General features: G+C 43.3%; 1 protein-coding gene, 1 non-coding gene and 1 pseudogene across 3 annotated transcripts in view; 1 reads left to right on the forward strand and 2 right to left on the reverse strand.

The window, feature by feature from the left end:
- Positions 1-158: 158 nt before the first annotated feature.
- The window catches only part of SAR1A (secretion associated Ras related GTPase 1A), an 82,198-nt gene continuing 55,704 nt past the window's right edge, over positions 159-26,652 (reverse strand). Inside the window, exons 1-7 of one of the 2 annotated variants that reach the window (XM_058696580.1) lie at positions 15,551-15,677; positions 11,763-11,836; positions 11,520-11,639; positions 10,777-10,842; positions 7,403-7,506; positions 4,216-4,347; positions 159-2,618 (exon numbers count right to left, since the gene is read on the reverse strand). In XM_058696580.1, coding sequence (XP_058552563.1) covers positions 2,502-2,618; positions 4,216-4,347; positions 7,403-7,506; positions 10,777-10,842; positions 11,520-11,639; positions 11,763-11,820 — 597 coding nt within the window. In that variant the 5' untranslated portion in view covers positions 11,821-11,836; positions 15,551-15,677 and the 3' untranslated portion in view covers positions 159-2,501. Of the gene's footprint in view, positions 2,619-4,215; positions 4,348-7,402; positions 7,507-10,776; positions 10,843-11,519; positions 11,640-11,762; positions 11,837-15,550; positions 15,678-26,652 lie in introns of those variants that run through there. The other variant, XM_058696581.1, reaches the window with a different exon arrangement.
- On the forward strand, positions 15,750-20,388 carry LOC131492786 (HAUS augmin-like complex subunit 2; annotated as a pseudogene).
- Positions 23,247-23,352, reverse strand: LOC131493740 (U6 spliceosomal RNA). The gene has a single exon (XR_009252832.1). It is a non-coding gene; the product is annotated as a U6 spliceosomal RNA (small nuclear RNA).

Below are 26,652 nucleotides of genomic sequence, written 5' to 3' on the forward strand. Positions count from 1 at the left end.
TTTTTTCCTCCTGGTAGCAAAACTTGTCTTTCGTATCATCTGTAACTATTTCTTCCTGTAACTAGGAAAAGAACTTCTGCTTTCCCACCTCCAACAAATGTCATGTTCAAACTCAGAACAAACCAATACAAACAAATAAATAAAATGGAACAGGATAATAAGTTTAACTTTTTATTAAAACGCTTAGGATACAGATTGACCTTCTTTTGTAAATGACTGTTTTACTTTTCCTGAAATAGGACATATATGCACTCTGATAAAACAGAATGAAAAGTCTCAATTCATGGGAGTTCTTGTACAAAGCTCTGATCCTCACTGTTAGGAGACAAGCTCCTCACATCAGCTTCTTTTGCAACCTTATTAAAGGAACAGTGTTTTCTGTGGAGCAAGAAACAGACGGGTGCCAGTTGACTTTTCAATCTCCTCTTTCTCCAGTGGCCAAAATGCACCACTTTCACAAAGAGCTGCGCTGTGTAGAATCCATAGTTTTCTAGCTTGCTACAAAGTGATTAGGGACAAATAGGAAAAAAACAAGAAACAAGAAACAAGAAAACTAGCACTGCAATCATACTTCTCATGTCTCTGGATAAAGAAGTATGGGTTACCTTTAGCCAAAGGAAATTAAAAGTATGCATGTTAACGACCTAGTTCATTCACCATTAGCTAGATTTGTTCATTTAAGGCTTTCACCCCTTTCCGAACCAACGAATTTTGTCCTAACCCAGCTATGCTTGCTAATAAATGAAAGGCATGCTCTTCCCAGATTGATCCTTCATTGAGCCTCTGCACTGGGTACCCAGCAGTGAAAAAGTATGCTTTCCTAACAAGTCAGTGGTGAAGACTAACAATGAGAAATCCATTAAAGAACAATACTCTCCCCCCTGCAATTTGTTATCCACACTTTCCCTGCCTTCGCATTAGACACAAGATTCTACTGAATTTAGTTGAATCCTCTGCAAATAAGCATCATCATCACAATTTTCAATTCTGAGGAAACTTCTAATCTCTCATTAAAGGAAAAAATGAAGATATCCACCCATCTTAACAAAGGGTCTAATATTGGTTAAGATCATGAAAATCCCAATTTTACAGGTGACACCAAGAAAAAGGAATGCTATAAAAATAATCCTCACACTACTGGGGACACTGAGGCTTTTTATACTAAGGTCTTCCTGACAAGTGACACTGGCTCAAAAAGAACACCACCACACAAAGTTAAGATTAGAGTTTCCGCAGCTTACTTCTGGAATGGAGAAAGGCAATTTCATACCAAAAAAAAAAAAAAAAAAAAATCATCTAGCTACAGATGTTAACCTTTAAACACCAAAAAAACAGGTAATCGATAAAAAGAGCTCACGAACAGTCCAATAGAGACTAAATCCTGCAAGTGAAGATTTTAAAGCCCATTAAATAAATCTTTCCTGGATCCAAACAAATGATACAAATAGCAGATTTTTTAAGTTCTCAACTCACAGAATTAAGAGCCCTTCAGTGGCTAACTTTGTCCTCTGCAATTTACCGATGCAGAAAATTCTTCCCTAGAATCTGTGCAAAAGTAACAGACACACACCTGCGGTGTAGGGCAATTCAGGAGGTGTTCTCTTTTAGGAGGCAAACGTCATTTCTTATAACTGAACATCAAACAGGTGTATGAAGAGAAATGAAGTTTCCCAACAGTATAAAAGCAAAGCAAAAGCAAAGACCGGCTGCGGTTTGCAACTCTGTAAGTAAAGTAAGAAAATAACCGCTCTATAATTAACCCCTCCACAGTGAGCAACCTGCTGCACACGCCCCGACGAGGAAGGGGCCTGGCTGGCCACAGCGGACACCTCCCGCAACTGCCAGGCCCAAGTTCCGCCCTTTCCCACTTCTCTGCACAGAAGGTGGTGCCCACCGCAACAAGGCAGGCAGAGACACAGGGCGGGGGTGGGGGGCTTCTCTCACTAACCTGTTATCTCAACACAAGTGAGTTCACCTGACTGAGCTCTGGCCTCCGACGTGTTTTGGTGCATAATTTTATGAAGTCTCTAAATGCCATTCACTAGATCACGAGGAGGAAAAAAAAAAAAAAAAAAAAAAAAGAATAGAAAACTCTGGACCAAGTAAATTCTGAACTCAAAAAGTGAAGAGGGACACCAATTACATTAACAACGCTTTCTTTAAAAAATAGAATCACTTTCTTTTGAAATCAACCACAGTGGTGAGACGTGTTTTTCTTTCAGGTGCCCCATGATGGCATACAGCTTTACCCAGCAGATCCTGCCAGCTTCCGAGTCCCGGGACGCTGACCTGCACTGGCATGTGGGGCAGCGTCACCTCCCAATAGTGTGGAGAAAGCACATGTCACCACTGGGCGATGAGAGGGCGGACAGAGACTCTTGGCTTCTCAACGCCACACACGGTTGAAGAGCTTTCCTTGTTCTATTAGAAAAGTTCATGAGGAAGCTGGGAATGGGATCAGTCCAGAGAAGTAAAACTCTTTTATTTTCACTGTCCAAACATCAGTCAATATACTGGGAGAGCCAGCGGAAGCCCTCGCCGTAGCCTTGCCTCTTGAGCACGCTGCACATGAACACTTCCATGGGGCGGGCATTCAGCTCCTTCAGGGTCACGTTCCCCTACGAGAGGCAAAACCGAGAAAAGCCTGTTAGCACCCCCATGGTGGAAGAGGCTGAAAGAGTGATCACAGGAATCACTTTCTCCATCCCTCAAAAACAGACCGAAGTAGGGATTCATGACAGAAATGCGGTCAAGGCCATACACATGACTTCCCCAGGGCTTCATGCTCTCAGGAGAAAATAAGCGGCACAGTCCTAGTCCCAGACTCTCTTTGTAAAGAGAACACACAGACATCTGGAAAGTTATGGCAGCAAACCAAGACAAAGGCCACTAGGTCCCACAGAACCAGCGTGTTCTCTGACGGACTGAAGTCCCCAAGACTGTTCAGAAATAAGGACATTATCAGGAACACAACCATTCAGAAATCTACACTGATGACAGGTTACGTCGAGAAAGTGAAGTCTTCTTTTACACGTAACACTCATGTAAAAGAGGGGAAACTAAATTAAATTAATTAAAGCAAGCGATACTGCTAACCAAAAAGAGACAAGACTAAGAAACCATGTAAGAAAGTCAGAAAGTTATCAGTGATCCCAAAACTGCAAGCTGAAAAAGCCAGAATTCCTGCTCAACTACCACTGATACGGATTTTTCTGACAAGCGCTTCTCTGCAACAGAGCTCTCCTACGTGGGGAGAGCACAGCCTACTGATCCGGAAGACTTGGCTTCTATTCCTCAACTCATCTTCAAAATAGGGACAACAGGGGCGCCTGGGTGGCGCAGTCGGTTAAGCGTCCGACTTCAGCCAGGTCACGATCTCGCAGTCCGTGAGTTCGAGCCCTGCGTCAGGCTCTGGGCTGATGGCTCGGAGCCTGGAGCCTGTTTCCGATTCTGTGTCTCCCTCTCTCTCTGCCCCTCCCCCGTTCATGCTCTGTCTCTCTCTGTCCCAAAAATAAATTAAAAACGTTGAAAAAAAAAAAATTTAAAAAAACAAAATGGGGACAACAATCCTACCTCTCTTAGCAAGGAACACTGGGGATAATCCAGTGCTGGGTTTCACTGCTTGGAAAGTGATATGAAAGAAAGATCACTCTTCTTCATAACCTGAAATCTCCAGTCAAAAACAAAACTGATTTCTGGTTAAGAAGGCCTCCTTCAAAAAAGATTTGAGGGGTGCCCGGGTGGCTCAGTCGGTTGAGCATCCAACTTCGGCTCAGGTCATGATTTCGCGATTCGTGAGTTTGAGCCCAGCATCAGGCCCTCTGCTGTCCGCGCAGAGCCCACTTCGGATCCTCTCTCCTCATCCCCTCCCTCTCCTTGGCTTACGCTCTCTCTCAAAAATAAACACTAAAACAACAACAACAAAAAAGATTTCTCTGAATTGGGTTTGAAAGGGAGTCAGAAAACTCTTAAATTCGTCAGTCTGCCTTTCCTACCCATTTCTTCATCCTCATATACCTGAGGAAAATCTCATGAGAAAACTGAAAACACATTCTCCCGCCTTCAGAGTGATTACAAATCACTGACGGTAAAACAAACCCTAAGCCCAGTTAAACTTTTGAAAGACAAATAAAAAAAATCTAGATAGCAAAACATGTATGTTTCAAAAGCTGTGAGTTTCCTTTGTAATAGGTCCCCTGAAGATTTTTCTCTTACCTTTCCTGTGGTCTGTCCATAAAGCCCAAATATCTCACGCAGTTTTTCTTCACTGATGGCATCTGTTCTGTCGATCTTGTTACCCAAGATAAGGATTGGCACGTTGGATATTGTTTCATCAGTCATTAGAGCCTAAAGACAACGTAAGAGCTAGTTGAGGAATCTATGAATGCCCACCAGATAATGAAAGCAACTCTACCTTTCTCTTGTCTATAAAGCATCAAATGTGAAGTGAAAATCTGATCATCTTTTACCCGCGCAATTAACAAAATCTTGATATGATACAACACTCTGAACATTAGGTAAGAAGCCCCTACACATTACTTTGACGTTTAAAAATCCCCTAAGAGCCTCCAAACAATTGCAACTTAAAGCTGGGTCTATTTACAAGGCAGGAGAACTTTCCCAGCCTTAACTCTCAGATCAGTCACCCAGCACAGACCACCCTCGGGCTATCCACTGCGCGGTCCTAGAAGACTGAGTGCTCTGGCCACAGGAAGTCCCCAAGTAGTCACCAAGTGCCCCATGTGTGCAAACTGTCTCTGCCACTGAGAGGGATACAAAAAGAAGGGGAAGACCTATCTGTGGCCTCAAGAAATCCTCACTCTGTGTTCATCCATCTGTCAATAAAGCAAGGCAAATGGATGACTACGTGTCACAATGAACAGGGACAGAATATAAATACTGAAAGATATTCTGGGAAATCAAAGGCGAGGAAAATGATGGGCTTGAGGAAAGTCTTAGCGAGTCTTGAGGAACCCAAACTAAGCTCTGAAAGAGGGGGCAGGATTTGGATAGGTAGAAAAGAGGAGAATATAAGCAGTGGCTTTACAGTAGGAAAAGAATTCAGAAAGTCACAAGGAGCACTGCCTGCCTTTATGCTGACACACAGTAAACAGAATGGGAAGGCATGACTACCATTATGGTGCCAGGGTGAGAAGTTAGCTGCGATCGATCCTAAAGACCCCAAATCCAGAAGCTCCTGGATAGAACCTATGTGTAAAAACACAATGAATTCACAGAATCTGTGCTCAGGTAAGAGACAACAATCTAGCCTAAGATAGAAGCGTCCAAGGAACAGTGCAGGCACTCTGGGGAAGGAAGATAAGAGGTTGCCCTCTAGATGAAAAGACAGATAAAAGAAAGGCCAGAGCTGGCAGAGATCTCAAGCCTGGGAATCCAGTGACCACTGACAGGAAAAGCTAGGAAAACAGGAGAGCCGAAGGGATAAAGGGGAACACACTTTGACCATCTTACGTTCCAGGAAATGTTAGACAAGATCAGAGTAAGGATGTCATTCATTCATTAAATACTAACCAGATGCCAACTGTAAGTCTGACGCTTTACTAGGTGCCAGGGTTTCACAAAGAAACAAGACTAGGTCCCTACTAAGTTCACAATCTGATGACAAGACCTACAAGAAAACCAGTAAAGACCACAGACACTGATAAGGCGGCAAGACTAACCATCTCAGAGGTCAGGGGAGGCTTCCTAGAAGAGGTCATGGCTGAACTCTGAGATCTCTTAAAGGGTATTTTTTAATTTACCAGCAAAAGGGGGTGGCGTCAGATGAGAAAGCCACGCAGGGACAGCCACTTGTGCATACCGAAGGAAGGACGAGTTGTTCTGTATTTTTGGAAGATAGTTCAAGGTAGGTAATAAAGAGAAAAGCAGCTGGAGAAATAAAACAGAGGAAAGATCAGGAGAGATCTTACATGCCATACAGATTTGTGGATTTTATCCCAAAAGTGAGAGAGCTATTAAAGGATGTTAAGTAGGCCAATGACAAGTCTGAAAAAGTTCCTTCTAGCATTACGGCATGTGACGGGGGCAGGGCAGGGGGGGGAGGGGGCAGTGAAATCTATAGTAATTCACAGGATCTAGACCATGTGTCCAGGTAGACAGTGGGGATGAGTTCCATTCCGGAAGACCAGAATTGGTAGGTAGGGTTGTCTAGTAGGTAGCGTCATGTATGAGGCTGGAGCTCAAGAGAGGTTTAAACAAGAGAAATCCATTTGGGAACCACTGGTATGTGGGTGGCAGATGAAGGAATGGGAGTGACCTGGACCAGCCTGGGAGAAAGTACAGACCCTGGGGAACACCGAGATTTAAGGGCTAAGCAGGGGAATGGGTGCTCGTGAAAGAATCTGAGAAGTATTAGCCACAGAAGGCACACCAAAACCAAGAACGTAAATGGGAGTTTGAAGAAAGCGAGAATACCAGCGCCAAGAGGTCGAGTCAGGGAAGGGATGCCCTACAGCGAGTCTACAGAGATGAGAGCTGTAGATTCAAGAAACACACTCACAAATAAAGGTGACAGGTTCACAGTGCCAGAAACAAGAACGCAGAGAGACAGTTACAAACCAAATAAAAAGAGGCACAGGGTGAAGCAGGAGGGATAACAAAAGCCACATGATAGAAACTGTGAAGTCAAGGAAATGCAGTGTTGAGGAGAGAGAAAGCTTGAAGCGAGTCCTCGATAGTACCAAATGCTGCCGGCGACCAAAACCGAACACCGAGGACAGCCTGTGATCACGTTGGCGAAGTCATTCGGTGCAAGGGTGGGCAGCCACAAGGTGAGGACCCAGATTAAAAAACATAAAGAACTTTAGTATCTCTCCTAAGGCTGCATTATGCCATCGCTTCATATACAGTGACCACATGTGAAAGGAAAAGGGATTACTTATGTTGGGGCCACCGGCATAAACTGGGCGGTGTCCGAGCAAACCGGACACAGTCACCCTATGATAGATATCAACAAAGTTAACTGACTCAAGTTCGTGCTGAGTTTCCTCAGGACACTGAAAAGCAACGTCTTAGCTTTTAAAACACTCTCTTCCTGTAGCCAGGACTGTCATCAAATGTTAACTGGAATGACAAAGTATTGGCGCTACTGAGCTGTATTTCTTAAACGAAATAGAGGCCAAGGGGCGCCTGGGTGGCTCAGTCGGTTGAGCGACCAACTCTCGGTTTCAGCTCAGGTTATGATCTCACGGTTCATGGAATTGAGCCTGCGTCGCACTCCACGCCAACAGCGAGAAGCCTGCGTGGGATCCTCTCTCTCTGCCCCTCCCACGAGTATGTGTGCACACACGTTCTCTCTCCCTCTAATAAATAAATAAACTTTAAAAAAAAAAAGAGAAAAAGAGAGAGACACAAGCCGAGAAAAGAAAGACTATAATCTTACATTCAGCTCAACTTTGGATTCCATGAGGCGAGGGTGATCTGCACAGTCCACCAGAAAGACAATCCCATTAATTGCTGGGAGATAATTTTTCCAAACCCGGCGTGCTGAAAGACAAAGTTTACAGCTGCATTGATTAAAAAAAAAAAAAAAAAAAAAAAAATACAGATTTTGAAAAATCTCTCCCTCTATATTTTTTTTTTGCCCGAAAATGGGCAAATCTTGGCTAGGTTTCAGTAACAGTCGACTCCATATGGATTCTCCACGTCCTAACCGGTATGAAATCAGAACCGAGGGTATACACTGACGGCCCATGAACTAAATCTGACTTTTTCCAAATTCAAAAGTCAAGGTATTCTGCCAAACTGTAACACCTGGCAATGCCGCACACACCCACCCACGCGTCAGTCATCAGCTGGAACTGAGGTGTGGCTGCCCCTTCAGACGATGTCTGGGCTCTAGTTTGGCAAAGCTTCCACCGCTCCCTACAGTCTGTCACCCAGTCACTTTTACTCAAATGACCTACCTTGCCCCCGAAGCTGTTTGCAACCTCTGAGTTAAACTCCTCAGGATGCCAATTACCTATCCACATACCTACAGTCTCAATTTAGTCCCCAACTAACCAACGCGTGCTTGTACTGACACACTCACCTGCTCTGTCCTCAGAAGCCTGGGTCTGACAGGTGGTTGAAGTTCCCAGGCAATTATCCCAGGGTCCCATGTTTAAAACCAGCATGCCTGGGGTTCCTGGGTGGCTCAGCTAGTTAAGTGTCTCCACTCTTGATTTCGGCTCAGGTCATGATCTTACGGTTCGTGAGTCAGAGCCCACCATTGGGCTCTGTAGTAGGCAGCCTGCTTGAGATTTTCTCCCTCTCTCTGCCCCTCCCCTACTCGCTTGAGCTCGTGCACTCACCCGCACTCTCCCTCTCTCTCAAGATAAATAAATAAACTTGAAACCAGGATGCCTTATAAATTTTATTTTTTTAAGACATGAAGTGGTAAAGATTTGGGAAGCAATGCTTTAATTGTATTATAATTTCTCAGCCATTCATTTCTAGTACTTTCAATGGGATGAATAACATCTCTATATCAAAGAGTTAATATTGGTTAACTCCAGGGATGCCTGGGTGGCTCAGTCTGTTAGGCATCTGACTTCGGCTCAGGTCAAGATCTCAGGTCCCAGGAGTTCGAGCCCCACATTGGGCTCTGTGCTGACAGCTCAGAGCTTGGAGCCTGCTTCGGATTCTATGTGTCACTCTCTCTCTCTGCCCCTCCCCTACTCACGCTATCTCTCACTCTTAAGTATAAAAAAAATTTTTTTTTAATATATTGGTTAACTCTGAAGAGTGGGATGGGGAAGGAGAGGCTGGGGAAATTTTCACCTTCCATATTCCTAAGTTGACTGTATACTGAATTTGTTATGCTGAGACTGGACTACTTTATTTTTTTAAAGTAACCTCTACACCCAACATGGGCCTCGAACTCATAACCCTGAGATCAAGAGTCGCATGCTCTTCTGACTGAGCCAGCCAGGCACCCTGAGCCTGGACTACTTTTATACATTAAACAAAGTTTTTTTAAAAAAGGAAATCTTCATATGTATAGCACTTTAGTAACTTCTGTAAAATGGTAACTAAGTTATTATGATAAGCATTTCTGTTAAATAAATTTTCCTCAAACAAAACAAAACTATATAAAACACATTTCCCTTCTTTATCAAAACCTGAAAGCTAAACTTAACACACCAAATAACATAATTCTCAGTTCAGGTGCCTAAAAACTTCTACGCCTGCATTCTCCAAATCGTCTCCATTCATCTTATAATTATATTATCTGTGAATTTAAATCCTTTGAAAGCAGAAAAGTCACCACACGCCCATTTCTACCGCAATGAAAATAACACAAACTCATTATAGAGAAAAAGGATACGAGACCATCTGTAATCTTCCATGAAACACACATACGCTAATGTTTCTGTATATATTCTTTCAATCTTTTTTCTGTACAGGTATTTTATGTGATAGTGATCATACTACATAAGATTCCGTGGGCTATGTATTTATTCATTTAAATATTAAATGAATAAAATAAATGTAATTCTATGTTAATGAAATGACAGAATACAAAATCATCTAGATCATTCCTTAGCCTTTTGATTAAAATTACCAAAATTTGAACCATTGGCTAAAGGGTGGCTCAAGGTGGTTGAGTATTCAACTCTTGATTTTGGCCCAGGTCACACATAATCCCAGGGCCATGCGTGGGCTGGAGCCCCATGTCTGGCTCCATGCTGAACATGGAACCTGCTTAAGTTTCTCTCTTTCTCTCCCTCTCCTTCTGCTCCTCTCCCCCGCTCACGTGATCTCTAAAATTAAAATAAATGAATGAATGAATGAATAAATAAATAACTTGGCTAAACCATTAAAACTACCAATATTTTGGGTTTTTCTAACTACATTTTTAAGAAGCTATATTAGATTCAACCTAATGAATGCTCCAAAAGGAGACTTCTCAACTGAATTTAATAACAAATGAACAAATATGACAGAATTTCAATAGTTTCTTTTTTCTACTTTCCCAGAATATTTATTCCTACTTCTTAAATGTTTTTACTCCTACGCTTAGAGTCTTGTCAAATGCAAAGTGAGTGTCCACCGGAAAAATACCCCATTCTGTATATTTCTAAAAACCACACAAGATATCTGATAGGAATCTAGGAGCTAAACGAACACAGCCTGCATAAAGCAAAAAGCACTAAGGGAACAAGAAGGTGGAAAGAAATGTCCTACCAACCACCCCAAGAGGACAGATTATACAAAATAGATCAGAATGGTCACAAGTAATCCCTGTATTATATTTGCAACTTTGGACAAATCTGAAATTACTTACAAAAAGTAACAATTTTTTACATACTTACACTCCACTGAATAAAGAAGAGAGACATGATTAAATCTGATATGTGAGTGATACTGTACTGGATCTTGTTCAAGAAGAAAAATGTTATAAAGGAGATTATGGACACAATTGACAAAAAGAGAAATCTACACTACAGAGTAGATAAAAATAAAACTTCCTGGGTTTGATAACTTAAATGTTAATATGTATTACACAGAGAGGGAGACTAATAAATCAGGGCAAAAGGTATAAAGGAGTAGAGTTCTCTGTATTTATACAACTTTTGACAAGTTTGGTATTACTTAATAAGTAAATAAAACGACTTCATTTAAGTAATAAGATCTCAATCATAATTTAATCACAGCCTAAGAGGTAAAAATGACACACTGCTTAAAAAAAAAAGAAAAAAAAAAAGGGAGGCATAAAAAGAACCAAAATGGTGACCCATAAGTCAATACCATTCTTCCACTGAGTTGTCTTACCTTGCTCATGCCCACCAAGATCAAAAGTTGTAAAAGTCATTCCAGCAATTGTCAACTCTTCTGAGGCTGAAAAATTGTTAAAACAGAAAAAAAATAAACTTCATCCAACAAGGCTCAGCTACCAGTATTGTAAGCCAATACAAATGCAAAACCTAATGAAGCTTTTACTTTGTCAAGGATACAAGAGTGAAAATATTCTGAAATTATTCTAAAAAGCCAAGTTTTTTTCTCCAAAGTGTTTGCTGCTCCTTAGAAGTAGATATGGGAGGGGCACCTGGGTAGCTCAGTCGGTTAAGCTTCCGACTTCGGCTCAGGTCATGATATCACAGTTCGTGAGTTCAAGCCCCGCAGTGGGCTCTGTGCTGACAGCTCAGAGCCTGGAGCCTGCTTTGGATTCTGTGTCTCCCTCTCTCTCTGACCCTCTCCCGTTCATGCTCTGTCTCTGTCTCAAAAATCAATAAACATTAAAAAAAAAATTTTTTTTTTTAAATTTTAAATATTAATAAGTAGATATGGGAAAGGTGTTGTTCCCTTACAGAACTAGTGAAAATAAATACTGACAAAGTTCCAGAGGTTGAGACTTAGGAGTATATGACCTGAGTGTGTCCTATAGGGAATTTTTTCAAATGAGCTGTCTTTCGGGACCTCCGTTAATACAAGAACTCCATCGACTGGGGATTCTTCCCCCAACCCTAACATTGTCCTTCAAATATCAAAAGGTCACCTGGTATTTTCAAACCTACTCGGATGTAGTGTTGGAACATGCTGGCCCAAGCGGTCATCTTTGAGCATGTGTAGAAGAGTGGTTTTGCCTGCATTGTCCAAACCCAAAAATACAAGTTTTCCAGATTTCTTGTAAAGCCCTAAAAAAGAAAAATATTTTTACATACGTTTGCTTTCTACATACCAAAGGCTGCTTGTATTTAGACTGTTGGAGGAAATGTACAGTTTGAAAGCTCTGATATATTTTAAGGAAATGGCTTTACCTAGGAACTGGAGCACACTGCTGAAGCCATTGTAGATCCACTCGAAGATGAAAGACATTATTAATGCTTCCTACCTGTATAAAATAGGAAAGCGGCAAACATTAGCTTTCTGAATGCTAGCACAGTTCCGGAGAAGTTAACTCTTATTCCGTAGCCCTGATGCATGTTTACAGTCCCATGTTTTCAGGCCCAAGAAAATAAAAGGATTTTGCACCCTGGAGGGAAGTCTCTCGGGTCCTCAGAGCTGCACAAACTCCTGGTTTTCTAACAGTCTTTAATGTATGATGCTCCAAAGACTAGGAGTTACAGATAAACCTTCCTCTTCCACTGTATGACTTACTCCTCCAGGCAGCTGCTCGTTCACATTTCTCTAGATACATCGCTGCTGTCTACCCGTTAGCAACACCTCTAGGAAATCAGTCCCATCAATAATCTGGATCAAAATGTCACATCAATACACTAAGTAGAAAATGAGAATGCAAAGCACATTAACGTGAATGAAAAGCATATTAACCCTTCCTGGTAAACAGCTCTGAAAAACAAAGTCACCCAAATCCTATCGGCTGACATAATTTGTCCTGCTCCACTTAGCAATGCTATCTTTCTTTAACAACATTTATTGAACCTCTCTTGCAGGTATGTGTCTCAACTTACAAAAAGAGACAATATCACTATCTTGGAGAGTCATGAAGAAATAAGAGAATCCTTTCGTAATGTGAATAATCAAGACCTAACTCATTTTACAAATATGGATTTTCTTAAAATAAGAATACTCAAAACAAAAGATGACTCAAAGCTACCAAAAGGTTTAAATACACTGGTAATAAGTGGGGCGCCTGGGTGGCTCAGTTGAGCGTCTGACTTTGGCTCAGGTCGTGATCTCGCGGTTCGTGAGTTCGAGCCCCGTGTCGGGCTCTGTGCTGACAGCTCACAGCCTGGAGCCTGCTTCGGATTTGTGTCTCCCTCTCTCTCCACCCCACCCGTGCTTGTGCTCTGTCTCTCTCTGTCTTTCAAAAATGAATAAACATAAAAAAAAATTAAAATACACTGGTAATAAGCAAGAGGACTTCTGAAAGAAATTAAAGAGGGTAAGATCTAGAGCCAGTGGTGGTGTTAAAGTTTCTCAGAGTCAGCATTTTCTGGTCACTGAACTTTTGCCTCAATACCTCAGACTTGGTGCAGAATAAAAGAAAGATCCCCCACTTTCACTCCTCTCTCCATCAGCAAGAGCATCTGAACACAAGGCTATACTAGATGTGACCAACTGCTATCAAATATAACTTTCATGAATTTTTGTTTCTTTAAAATAATAAGCAAAAATTCACTTTTGTTACTTTTACTAGTGACCTTAATAGGCTTATCCACAAAAACACACCTATATTCTTCAAAGAATGCTAGATTTAAAAAAAATTGAAAAATGAAGACAATATGTGTTAATTTTCTTTTTTCTGTCCAATAACTGGGGTTTGTTTTTAAATCAAGCCTGATCTATAAACTTTAGGGATTGCTTAATGCTTATTTTCTATGACTCTTCTCATGGAAGGCCAAATGAAGCTTGGGAGTTTGGGTGAGGGTGAAGGCTAAAGCAAAAGCTTTTATATAAAGGTATTAAATAAGTTTTTTTGACCTTTTCAGTTACATTAAAATATACCTTGGCAGAGACCAAATTTAGCACGTCAAATAATGTGTCTGGAAACTCAGTCTGCACTTTCAGAAGTCCAATGAGTTAACTATACTTACAAAGCTCCTGTTCTTAAGTTTCCACTGTAGGTAAGTAAAGGAACAACGTGCCTTTTCTCTGCAACCCCCCCAAACCAGTCATCCTTCCCTACTTTTCTCAGTCTACCACTTGGGAGAAGCACAGCTCACCTTTACAGGGCACCTCTCATTAAGAGTACTCCCACTCTGATCACTCCTTTAAAACCCACAGTTACATATTCACTTGTACTACACTGGTTTGCAATCAATACTTTATGGACTCTCTGAAGTTTTACCACATCATTTTAGAATTATCCCCAATTCAATGACTTCTCCAAAGGTGACACGGAGAAAACCCCACTTTAAGGAATTTTTCATGATAACTGAACTAGTCTGATTTTCCAATTCACCTTCCCTTGACATCCCTGCTTAGAAAGTCCTATAAGCCTTCCCTCCAAAATGATCTATGGAAAATGCTTGAAGAAACTCTTCAGGTGATGTTGAAAAATAATAAAAACCATTACTGGACCCAAAGAGTTGCACTATTTGGCCACCCAAAGTTAATGATATGTCTTTGATGGCTCTTCCATCCATGAGATCTTAGGATTCGCACCCCTCATGAATAGTTTCACAGTTTTGTACAATGCCTGCACACACATCTCATTTCAACCTCACACAACACCTTACTGGGGAGGAGTCCTTAGCCTCAGACAAGGATGCTGACACTCCTAAGTCAGCTGACTTAACCAAAACTGCTCAACTAAAAGAAGTATCAGTGCCAAGACCAAAACCCTCCTTCTTAAATTCCAAAGCCAAAGCTCTTCTTGTTAATGTCACATAAAATTCAAATCCAAATAACAAAACGGTTTTTAAAGGAACATTAAAACTTCCTTAACCCACGAGCTACACAGATGATAATCTTCTGAAGTTTTCTTCCTTACAACTTATCACACCTTCTGAATGGTATTTTAATAATGGTATTTTAACCATTCAAAAGGGTATTTTAATAACTGGCATTCTATTTCCTATCCTTGATCCACCCTACCACCTCACGGCATCTTATGGCAAATCAGAGTACTCTAAAATTTAAGAACTCCAAACTAACACAAAAGCACTGCCAGTGTATCCAAAACTGTGCAAATTTCAGGACTGATTGAAGTCAATAAAAGAGGAGCACTAGCCAATATATACACTACTTTCTATACATTCTCATTACTTCTTACACATACTCGTTACAACTTTGACACACCATTCCAGACAGATCTGGGGTAGCAAGCTTCTGGTTTTTTAGCTAAGAAACTATGCTTAGCTGCAGGGTAAATGTCAAAGGTCAGCTCCAAGGCAAAGCACCGCAAGTCCTCTATCACGACCTAAGCAGATGGACTGAGGTAAAGGAGAAAACACAAGAGCAAGGGAGAAATTACAAGAGACAGGTGGGCTTCTGACCTCTAGGCTAGAATCCTTAAAACATTAATCTATACCAAACGTGCATGAAGTAATTTGTCGACGCATTGAAGAGAGGGAGGAAAAGAGGAAGGTGGAAGAAGAAAATACAGGGTTCGACCCAAGACCTCAGATAAAAAACACAGCTGAAGGGGGGGGGGGGGGCGCTGGACTAGGAGCCAAGAGATCCGGTTCGAATGCTCACTCTTGCTCTCTGCGAGGCCTTGACCAATTCACTGCCTCGGCGAGCTTTATTATTCCCCAGGTTGCAAACCAAGGATAATCATCAAGGACTCCCACCCGCCTGACCAAGGGCTGTGAGGCTCATCCGAGACGAGATGTGAAATCGTTTCGCAAACAAGAGCGCACAGTACAGACAAGAAACCTGTTATCCCGCCCAGCCGCTTCGGGACCCTCGAAGGAATGCAGATCGACCCGATATCCCAGGGTCTGTCAGGAAACGGAGCAGACCGGCCAAGTCGGCCAGTCCCCACCCAGAACCAACCCCGCGGCCCCGCAGAACCGCCTGCGTGTCACTTCCCCCCCACCAACCCCGCCTGCGCCGGCCTCCGCCCCGACCCTCCCCGCCGTCCGCCCCAGCCCCTCCCGCTCCCCGGCTCCCTCCCTCGCAGCAGCCCCCAACTCACCGCCGAGGGGCTCCTCCGGCAGCAGCGGCGGCTTCGACCCTCCCTCACACCACACAGCCCAGCAGCAACCGAAACCGCCAGCTACTCGCCGGATATACGTAACACCCCCTCCCCCGGGACTTCCGGGCGCGTGCCTGCCCCGCCCCCTCGTAGCGTCACTGCGCTCTGCAACGCCGGGGCCGCCTACCGACCACTCGGGCTGCGGAGGGGCGGGCCTCAGAAGCGCCCAGCGATCCCAGGGGCGGGCCCGGCTTGGCCCCGCCCCCTCCCTTTTGGACGGCTGGACGCGCGAGACGTGGCAGCGCTGGGGCTCCGAGGGCGGGGCGGAGTCTGGAGTCTTCGCGGTGCGCCTAGACTCCCCCCGATCGCCGCTTCTAGTCCGACTGCTTTCGCAGGCGCTCGGGCAAAATCGGGAGCGGTGACCGACGGCTAGGTAGGTAGGTTCTCAGAGAGAAGAGTTGCCCGACCTCCCTCGACCTAGGGTGGATCCCAGAATGCCTTTGTTTTGAGTCGCAGTTCTGTTTTTAGAAGAACGGCGAATACGCATTGAGTGTTCATGTTCCAGGTCGTGCCCTAGTCGTATTTGACCCTGACAGCAGCCCTTATGAAGCAGATACTATTCTTATCCCCGTTTTGCAAATGAGAGAACCGAAGTTCAGTGTAGTCCAGTAACCAGACCCAAGTTCCTACGCTACGGCAGTGGCAGAGCAGCACGTTGGCTCCTACTCTGCCGTCCTTCCCAAACTTTTTCTCATTTAATTCTGAAGCCCTACGGGATTGGTATTGTTATTCCAATTTTACAGACAGAAAAACTAAGTCAACTGACACGATGAATGATGTTTTTGGATAGTAAGACTCAGTACCATACATAAACCTCTCAGTTCTCCTTAAGTAAAATTATAAGTTGAACGTAATTCCGATAAAAGTACTAATAGGATAAATAGGTTATGTGGCTGCAGCAGATCACAAATATTCAAGCGGAGATCTATCAGAAAAACCTAGAAATTGAACTCCTAAGATAAGGGAAAAGATACAGCCAATGTGCATCTTCCCTTTTGGCTCACAGTGTCATACTCTGCGAGGCATGAATAAATCATTTGGAAGCAGTGCTAAAAAAAGAAGAGGGTCCCCCAGGCAACGGCTGTTGAAGCCCTTGTGCCAGCAAAACTTGCCTGTTGAAGCTTTTCATCACAGAAACATGGTACCTTGGCTGGAGTTGGTGGTGACTTTCATTGAGAGATTGGCAAACCATCTTGAAACAATTAGAAATACCCCTCATGCAGAGGCACATCTGGAGAAAATGAACAAGGCTTTAGCAAAGAAGGCTCTTTTGATGACTGAGACAGAAGACCTGGCAGAGAATGTACTCAAGTGGCAAGAACAGCAAAAGGAAGTTTCCTCTTGTATCCACCCCCAAAATATTAGCTGAAGAAAGTTAGCTTCCAGCACATGATATTATAATGCCTCCTTTACCTTTTACGTCTACACTTGATCTTAGCCAAAAGGCCGAGAAGCGATTTTACCTTTTACTTCTAAAGTTCATGTCTAAACTATTAAGTCCAAGTGGTTACCAACTGTTTTTGCTTAATTATATGTAATCATGAGAAGTTCATTCAGTCATAACATGGGCATTTCTAAGCTTTGCTGCTAGCAGTCCTGAAATAGTCCTCTTGAAGGACTAAGATTCTAAGTTTATCAAGTCCAAACTGAATTTGCCTTCATTTTTCATTTATTTTCATTCCACTTTTCAGTAAAGCTCGGGAAGATCAAATAGAACGATTACAATTTATTAACGTGAAGGCATCAGCCATATCTCAGGTAGCAGGCTTGATTATCTCTTTTCTTTTTAATGTTTTGTTTCTGAATTAGAAAAGTTTTCTTGAACCTGGAAGTACATTGACCGTTCCTGTGGGATTGTCACTGAAATTGTTGCAGAAAAGAACAACACAGCCAACCAGAGTGCTCTCCTTTGAAAGGCCTGCTTACCTTTTTGGTCCTCGGCTGCCATCTGGGAACTTAGATGTCAGCAAGGTTCCCTTCCCTCTCACTGGTAAGAGTTGCTCACTGTGACTAAGATGTTTGTTTGGTGTGGTTTGTGCCGAACATCTGTTTTCCTTTTGGGAGTCTAGAATGTTGGCACATGTTAGGAGGAAGGTACCTGTGACTGGCCCACGGTAATAACCCTGGGCGCTGCATCTCTCGTGAGCTCTCACGGAAGCCATTTCACACATGTCACAGCTCCATCGCTGGGGAAATTGAGCACATCCTGTGTGACAACACTGGCAGTGGACCCTGGAAGCTAGTGCCTGGTTTCCTCTGGGCTTTGCCCCATGCACCTTTTCCTTGTACTTTGTATGCTTTGCTGTAATAAGCTATAGCCGCGTGTACAACGATATGCCGAGTCCTGTGAATGCCCCCCACACGTCATCAAACCCGGATGGGCGTGTCTTAGGGACCCTGACACACTAAGCAATTCCTGAGGATGTTCACTGGCAGCCTTAGGAATTGGCAAAGAAGAAAGGTGGAGCAGAGAAAAGAAAAGGGCACATTATGCAAAACTCTTAGAGGGTTACCTTACAAAATGCTCAGAATATTTTCCCTATCTGAGATTATTGTGCATATAAAAGGGGGTGGTATACAGACACTTACTAATACTAAGCCTCAGGACGTATTAATTTGTACAAGTACTGTGATTATCCCTGACTTGTTTTCAGACTTCCGGTTCTCTCTTACTTTGAAACGTGTACGTCGATCTTTGTATTCATCACACTTCTTCACACAAGAAGCCCTCAACACAGTGGACGAGTATAGTTCGTAACGAAGCAGGATTGTTACCAAAAAAATATCCTGCCGAAACAAGCAGGAGAGATGCTTTGAAGCCTACGTTGGTGACTTTTGCAGATGGGGTATAGAGCGGTCATAGTGTCTCAAGTGTCGCTCAACGTTGCTGAGACACTTAAGCAAAACTTTTGCTTGTGTTTCACCAGAAGTCTGTTCGAGCCCAGCCTTGCTTTCAGACATCTAACCCTGCACTTTGTTCTCCTGGTTTTCTATACTTATATGCCTGGTTGTTTTGTCTTTTGTTTTTGTCTTTTGTCTTTTATGTCTTTGTCAAAATTAAAAAATAAACCTGCAGTTTCTCACTTAAAAAAAAAAAAGATTGACAAAGTCAACTACAGAAAAATAGAAAAGTTTCATATGGCAAAACAGCACAGACACAAGAACGATGACACCATAAACTCAGCAGATGGCAAGTTGGGGGAAAATAGGCATAATTGCATCCCAAGTGAGAGATTAATATGAAAAAGACTAACTGTTGTTAGAAAATAGACAAAGAATAGTACCAGACAATTGGCAGGGAAATATAGATGGGTCTTTAAGGATGATAAATAATGGAGGTATAAGACATATTCTAGCGTATATAGATATGGGGAATAATAGAAGGTAAGACATTTAAAACTCACTGAAATGCTATTTTCACCCATTAGATTGGCAAAAGCGCACCTGTTTACTGGTGGCAAGGCTATTTTAAGACTAGTTGAGGAAGGCCCCACTAAGGCCATTGGGACAGAACCTGAGGACATGGCGGGGAGGGTGAAATGTTGCCAGGCTGATAGCAGAGGCCCTGAGGCAGGACTGTGCTCGGAAGGTTCCAGGAACAGCTGGGAGGCCAGTGTAGCTGGGCAAGGTAACAAGGGAAAGAACGGCAGGAGGTGAGGTGAGAGAATGTGTGGGGTAGGTAGTTAAGAGGGTTCTGAGCCTTCACCTTACCTGCAGGCTAACGAGGTAGCCCGGCACATTTTGGGGGTTACTGGCGGAGACACAGGCTTTCATTACCTCCAGCTTAGCAGGTAGTATGAGCTTCAGGTTTGTGTCTTCTCTGCTCGCCCCTGCTAGATCCTTGGGAGTTGATGAGAGAAACAAAGGCAAGAAAAATGCAGTTTAAAGTACATTCCCTTACAGCCTGAAGCCCTTTGATAGATGTCGGAGACCTGCAGCGTGTAACATTCGCCCAAACGTTTTCGGCCACCTTCATGCCGTAATGCTTGCGCTTCCTTAAAAACTACAAGCATCCTTATCTCGACAATAGCTAAATCTTCAGGGTCCTAGGAGACCCTCTTTCAGCTTCCAGAAATTCCTTGGACACTTATATTTATATACCTCCCCCCGCCCCGCCCCGGCCACAAACTTGAAAGTATATAATCAGTCGCTCCTCACAACCCCAGTGCAGCCCTTCCTGCCCACGGGGCCTGTCCCCGTGCTTTAATAAAATCACCTTTTTGCACCAAAGACGTCTCAAGGATTCTTCCTTGAGGACGTCTCAAGGATGTCTTTTGTGATTTGCTCACGAACCCCACTTCAAATGCCATCAGGGGTGACACGGAGGAGCAGCCCACGTGGATGCTGCCCATATAGGGGGTTTGCATCACAGCTGAGGAACCCAGAGCTTAGAGAACCCAAATCTTGGTGGACAGCAAGCACACCCGCCTGACCTTTGACCTAGAGGGAGGCATTGTTACCCGGGATACTAAATCTGTCTCCTGCGGCGGCAGGCTCGGACTCTGTCTTCCCAGGCTGTTCCTTGTATAAACACCTTGAAGAAGACAGTCCAAACAAAGGCAACAATAACTCTGCCCCAAGAAGGGGAGAATTGTCTCCCAAAAGGGGGCAAATCTTTAGAGCCTTGGAGGCCACGGTGGGGACTTTAGCTTTTATTGTGAGTGATCTGCAGAACCAGTGGAGGGTTTGAACAGAGGAATTTTATGTAATTCTCCCCCACTCTATTCTTACTCCCCAACACAGGCTCCACGGTAGGTAGACAGGACTCCGAAACTAGAACGGAGATTTTTTTTTTTTTTTTAACGTTTATTTGTTTTTGAGACAGAGAGAGACAGAGCATGAACGGGGGAGGGTCACAGAGAGAGGGAGACACAGAACCTGAAACAGGCTCCAGGCTCTGAGCTGTCGGCACAGAGCCCGACGCGGGGCTCGAACTCACCGACCGCGAGATCGTGACCTGAGCCGAAGTCGGACGCTTAACCGACCGAGCCACCCAGGCGCCCCTAGAACGGAGTTGAAAAGCATCTGTGTTAGTCATGGTTCTCCAGAGAAACAGGACCAGTAGCATATATGTAGATACGTATATAAGAGGGGGTTTATTAGAGGAATTGGCGCACGTGGCTACGGAAGCCGAGACGTCCCAGATGTGCCATCTGCAGGCTTGAGAAGCAGGTGGTATGATTCCGTCCAAGGCCAAAGGCCTGAGCATCAGGCAGCTGCTGGTGTGTCTGCCCTGGAGTCTGCTGGTGTATATGCTCCTAGAACCAGGAGCTCTGATATCTGAGGGTAGGAAAGGTGGCTGTCCCAGCTCAAGAAGAGAGAAAGAGAATGTGCCCTACCTGTGCGTTTGTGACCCATTTGAATCCTCAAGGGATTGTGTGATGCCCACCCACATTGGTGAGGGCGGATCTCTTTACTCAAGTCTACTGAATCAAATGCTAATCTTTTCCAGAAATGCTCTCACAGACCCACCCAGAAAGATTCTCCTACCTACCGGGGCATCCCTTAGTTGGGTCAAGTTGACATGTAAAATTAACCTTCATGGCATCTGTTGGAACTGTCAACACGCAGGTCATAGGGGAGCCTGATAAACGCAGTTTGGGGGGAGTACCGAGTATGTGTGCTGGACTGGAATGGCCTTAGGAGAGACTGTGGAGAGGAGGAAATGGGGCAGTGACCCTGGACAATGTCGTTAGAAATGTGGCGGTGAAGGCGAGGAGAACCAAAAGAGGTGAACCAAAAAGTCATCGTTGATGAAAATCAATTATACCTTTCTGCTCAGTAGTAAAAGCTGGAATACCATCTATGTCAAGACTTAGAAATTCGTTCAACTCTTGAGAAGAATGTAAACGTTGCACTTTTTGTCATCTGGAGGATTTCATATAATGTTGATTAGAAAAATTGTCCTGAAAAGCAATCTGTTTTAAAATTTAAAGAGAGGAAAGCGTTAAATTTTCCACGTTTCCCCTTTGACATAATCTAGAGTGCAATCAGGAAAAAAAAAACTTACTTCTTCTTAAAGTAACTGTACATCTCCTAGTTTACAAAAGAGAGGGAAAGGGCATCTAACGTCAAGTCCTTTCCTGAAATACATTCTTATAAATATCTGTATGTCTGGATTCTAGTTTCCTTGCTCATAATAGTTATACAAACATAAGTTTTTCCTTAGATTTCCTCATGGACAGGGAATCCATCCAAAACTGAAAGGGTTTTGGAGTCAGAAAAATCACTAAAAGAAAAGAAAATTATTTTTTCTCTAAACCCCATGTCCTTCTGAACAGTATGTTACTTTCTTCGTCCCCTGTTACATTCCTGTAAGAGTTGAGGAGCCTAATAAGCAAAAATGCCCCTTCCTCACTCTTTTCAAGATGACTCAGAAGAAAAAGGCAAATCAGAGCTCCCTGTGTCATCAGCTCTCTAGGAAACTAGAGCAAGGCATATGCACTGTGACACTCGGGGAGATTTTCAAGCCATCTTTGTCCCATTTTTATTAGGAAACATGCCTTATCTTTGTACCAGTGATTTTATATAATATCATTTCATTCCAGTCAAATGTAGCAGTCTCAACAAGAAAACAAAAATGGGCAAAGGGCTTGAACAGACATTTCTCTAAAGATCTATAAATGGCCAAAAACATGAAAAGGTGCCCGACGTCATTAACCATCAGGTAAATGCAAATCAAACTGATGCAACATACTACCTCACACCCATTTGGATCGCTAGACCCAAAAAACAAAGAAAAGAAAGAAAGAGGGAAAGAGAGAATGGAAAGGAAGGGAGAGAGGAAGGAAGGCAGGAAGGAAGGAAGGGAGAAAACAAGAAAATAAGTGTTGGCAAGGACGTGGAGATACTGGAACTCTTGGGCACTATTGGTAGGAATGTTCAATGGTGCAGCTGCTGTAGAAAACAGTATGGTGGTTGCTCAAAATGTTGAAAATAGATTTACCATCTGACTTAGGAATTCCACTTCTTCATTATGTATCCCAAAGGATTGAAAACAGGATCTGACAGAGATATTTGTACACCCATGTTCACAGGAGCATTATTCACAGCATCCAAGAGGTGAAAGTAACCCAGGAGTCCATCAACAGATAAATGAATGACAAAATGTGATATATACACACAATGGATACTATTCAGCCTTAAAAGGGAAGGAAATCTGACACACGCTACAACATGAATGAACCTTAAGGACATGCTAATTGAAATAAGCCAGTCATGGGGCACCTGGGTGGCTCAGCCAGTTGAGCGTCCAACTCTTGATTTTGGCTCGGGTCATGATCTCGTGGTTCACGAGCTCAAACCCCTCATCGAGCTCTCTACTGTCAGTGCAGAACCTGCTTTAGATCCTCTGTCTCTCCCTCTCTCTGCCCCTCCCCAGCTGTGCACACATGCTTTCTCTCTCTCAAAAATAAGTAAAAACATTTTAAAAAATGGTTAATATAAATTCCTAAATGGTAAGATATGTGTATTTTATCACAATTTTAAAAAGAATTAAGTTTTATTTATTTAAGCAATCTCTACACCCAGCGTGGGGCTCGAACTCATCATGATCCGGAGGTCAAGAGTTGCATGCTCCTCTGATTGAGCCAGCCAGGTGCCCCTAAAAAATTTTTTTAATGCACATGTTTCACTTGAAACCTCCAGCATTTTCACAAATTTGAGTGTCATACGTGCACAGGGGCCATGCTAATCTTCCCTTACCATTCCAGTTTTAGTACATGTGCTGCCGAAGTCAGCACGGAACCTCCAGTGTTGTCAGCTTTCTGTGCCTGGTCCATTTGAGCATCTCCATTTTCTGCAGGGTTATTCCAATCCTCATCAGCACTGACTTTCCCTTTTATCTCTTTGGGTCCCTTCACCCCCTTCTTTGTAGGGACCTTTCAAAGTGTAGGCCCTGGCTTCAGAGGGGTAGGTTTAGAGTTGGAGGCATTAGTATGCATTCATATTTGGCTTAATATAGATACAGATGGCTATACACGGAAATATTTATACCTATGTGTATTTATACAGGTTGTTATACCCACATATTTTTCCTTGCCGCGTCCACTGAGAGGACCTAGAAGCAACTCTGTAGCAATGAGCACACCCACCACCCAGATCTTGGTTTCTAATACCATTCTCCAATGAAAGGAACCGAGGCTCTTTGAGACATGGCTGACTCTAGGGCTAGGGAGGGAATATACAAAAATAAAATTACAAGGCAACCTATGGAATGGGAGAAATATTTGCCAATCATATATCTGATAAGGGGTTACTCTCCAAAATTCATAAAGAATTCATACAACTCAATAGCAAAAAACCAACCTGATTAAAAAATGGGCAGAGGGTCTGAACAGACATTTTTTCAAAGAAGGGCATACAGATGGCCAACAGGTATGTGACATCACTAGTCATCAAGAAAATGCAGCTCAAAACCACAGTGAGATATTGCCTCACACCTGTTTCAGAATGGCCATTCTCAAAAAGACAAGAGATAGCAAGTGTTGGTGAGGATGTGGAGAAAAGGGGCCCCTTGTGCACTGTTGGTGGGAATCTTAATTGGTGCAGCCACTGTGGAAAACAGTATGGAGTTTCCTCAAAAAAAAAAAAAAAAAAAATCGAACTACCCTATGATCCAGCTCTTACATTTCTGGGTATATATCCAAGGACAATGAAAACAGGAGCTCAAAGAGATACCTGCACTCCCATCTTCATTGCAGCCCTGGTCACAATAGCCAAGGCACAGAAACCATCTACATGCCCACTGATGATTGAATGGATAAAGACGACATGGTACGTGTACACGATGGAACATTATTCAGCCATGAGAAAGAAACCCTGCCATTCGTGACAACACGGACGAGCCTACAGACATTATGCTAAGCGGAATAAGCCAGAAAAAGAAGTCAGTACTCTAGGATATCACTCACACATGGAATCCAGAAAAGGCCAAACTCATAGAAACAGAGTGGAGTGGCGGTTGAGTAGGGTGATCTGTGTTACATACTTAACAGTTGCCAAAAGAGCAGGTCTTAAATATTCTCACTACAAAAAAGAAATGGTGAATGACCTGAGGCGCCATGTTGGAGGGGTTGGCTGACGCTGTGGCTGTGGTGGTAGTCATTTTACACCGCGTGAGCGTATCTCATCAATATGTCGTACACCTCGATTTTTCTTTAAATTTTTAAAAATTTCTGTAAGGCATCTCTACACCCAGCGTGGGGCTAAAACTCACAATTCGGAGATCAAGAGCTGGATGCTCTTCTGCCTGAGCCAGCCAGGAGCCCCGACGTGTCGTGCACCTTGCAACTTATGCTGTCGTCTGACAGTGTCCTCTCGACCAAACTAGGAAAAGAAAAAGATTGACAGAGAGGGGGAGGGGAGAGCCTGGCTGGTGCAGAGGAATCTGTAACTCTTGATCTCGGGGCCGCAAGTTTGAGCCCCAAGTGGGGTGTAGAGATTACTTAAATAAATAAAACTTAAAAAAAAAAAAAAAGAGAGTGAGCGCTATAGAGTAAGAGAGAGAGGAAGGGAGAAATGTGATGGTATTTATGCATTTACACTAAATGATTACTATTTATAGGGATGTATCAAAGAACACGTTTTGGGGGGCGCCTGGGTGGCGCAGTCGGTTAAGCGTCCGACTTCAGCCAGGTCACGATCTCGCGGTCCGTGAGTTCGAGCCCCACGTCAGGCTCTGGGCTGATGGCTCGGAGCCTGGAGCCTGTTTCCGATTCTGTGTCTCCCTCTCTCTCTGCCCCTCCCCCGTTCATGCTCTGTCTCTCTCTGTCCCAAAAATAAATTAAAAATGTTGAAAAAAAAAATTAAAAAAAAAAAAAAAAAGAACACGTTTTGAAAATGAGCTCTGGAATCAGACCACATGGGTTTGAATCCCAGTTCTTCCCCTTACACTCTCACTTTGGGTAAGTTATTTAATCTTAATGTGCCTCAAATGGATAATACAAGCATCTACCTCCGCATAGTGTCTCTGGTGGTTAGCTCTGTTCCTGGCACCTAGGCGGTGTCCGATGAAATTTGTTCAATAACTGACGGAGTGAATGAAGTGATGATTTTTATGGAGATTAAATAAGGTCATATAACTTTAGTTTGCTGGCATGCAAATGAAGGAATGGTGCAAACATTCAATAAAGGTTGAGTGTTACCATCGACAACCTCTCTAGCCTTGGGAATACTTCCTTAGCGTGGGCTGTTCCCTGTGTCTGGAACACCCTTCCATCTCTTCTGCACCTTGTTTCTCAAGACTCCGGTCAGGCAAAACCCCGCAGTCAGTCTTTCCCGGGTGGCCCCTTCCCAAATTGTCCCTCTGCTTCTTTTCTCCACTTATAGCACCTCTGGTGTTGGGCTTACAATGATTTTTGTTTCTTTCATGATGGCCTTATTGAGATGTAATTCACGTATCATACAAGTGACCCATTTACAGGGTACAATTCGGTGATTTTCAGTATGTTCACAGAATTGGGCAATCATCACCTCAATTTTCGCCATTCCCCAAAGAAACCCCATACCCATTAGCCCCGCTCCCCCTCACTCCAGCCACTGGCAAGCACTAATGTACTTTCTGTCCTGATGGAGCTTCCTATTCTAGACTTTCATGTAAATGGAGTCGTGCAAGATATATGGCTTTTTGTGTCTGGCTGCTTTCACTCAGCGTGATGTTTTCTAGGTTCATCCAGGTTGTAGCACGTGCCAGTATTTCATCCCTTTTCACGGCTGAAAAATACCTACTTCATGGTCATACCACTTATCCACTCAGCAGTTGATGGACATTTGGGATATTTACACTTGTTGGCTATTCCAAACAATGCTGCTATGAACATCTATACGAATTGTTGTGTGGACACATTTCTCTTGGTACATACCTAGGGGTAGACTGCTGTGTGATCTGGTAACATTATGTCCAACTTTTTCAACACTATGTTCACTCCAGGGATCTGGTGGCATAGCCCTAAATAGCAAAGCCACAGGTAGCACCTTGCCCTGAGATAGCATGTTTCTCTTCAAAATCCGTGGGAAGCCAGCATTCAAAACCACAGCATGTC

Source organism: Neofelis nebulosa, chromosome 13 (genome assembly GCF_028018385.1).
Source record: "Neofelis nebulosa isolate mNeoNeb1 chromosome 13, mNeoNeb1.pri, whole genome shotgun sequence".
In the NCBI taxonomy this organism is placed as follows: domain Eukaryota; kingdom Metazoa; phylum Chordata; class Mammalia; order Carnivora; family Felidae; genus Neofelis; species Neofelis nebulosa.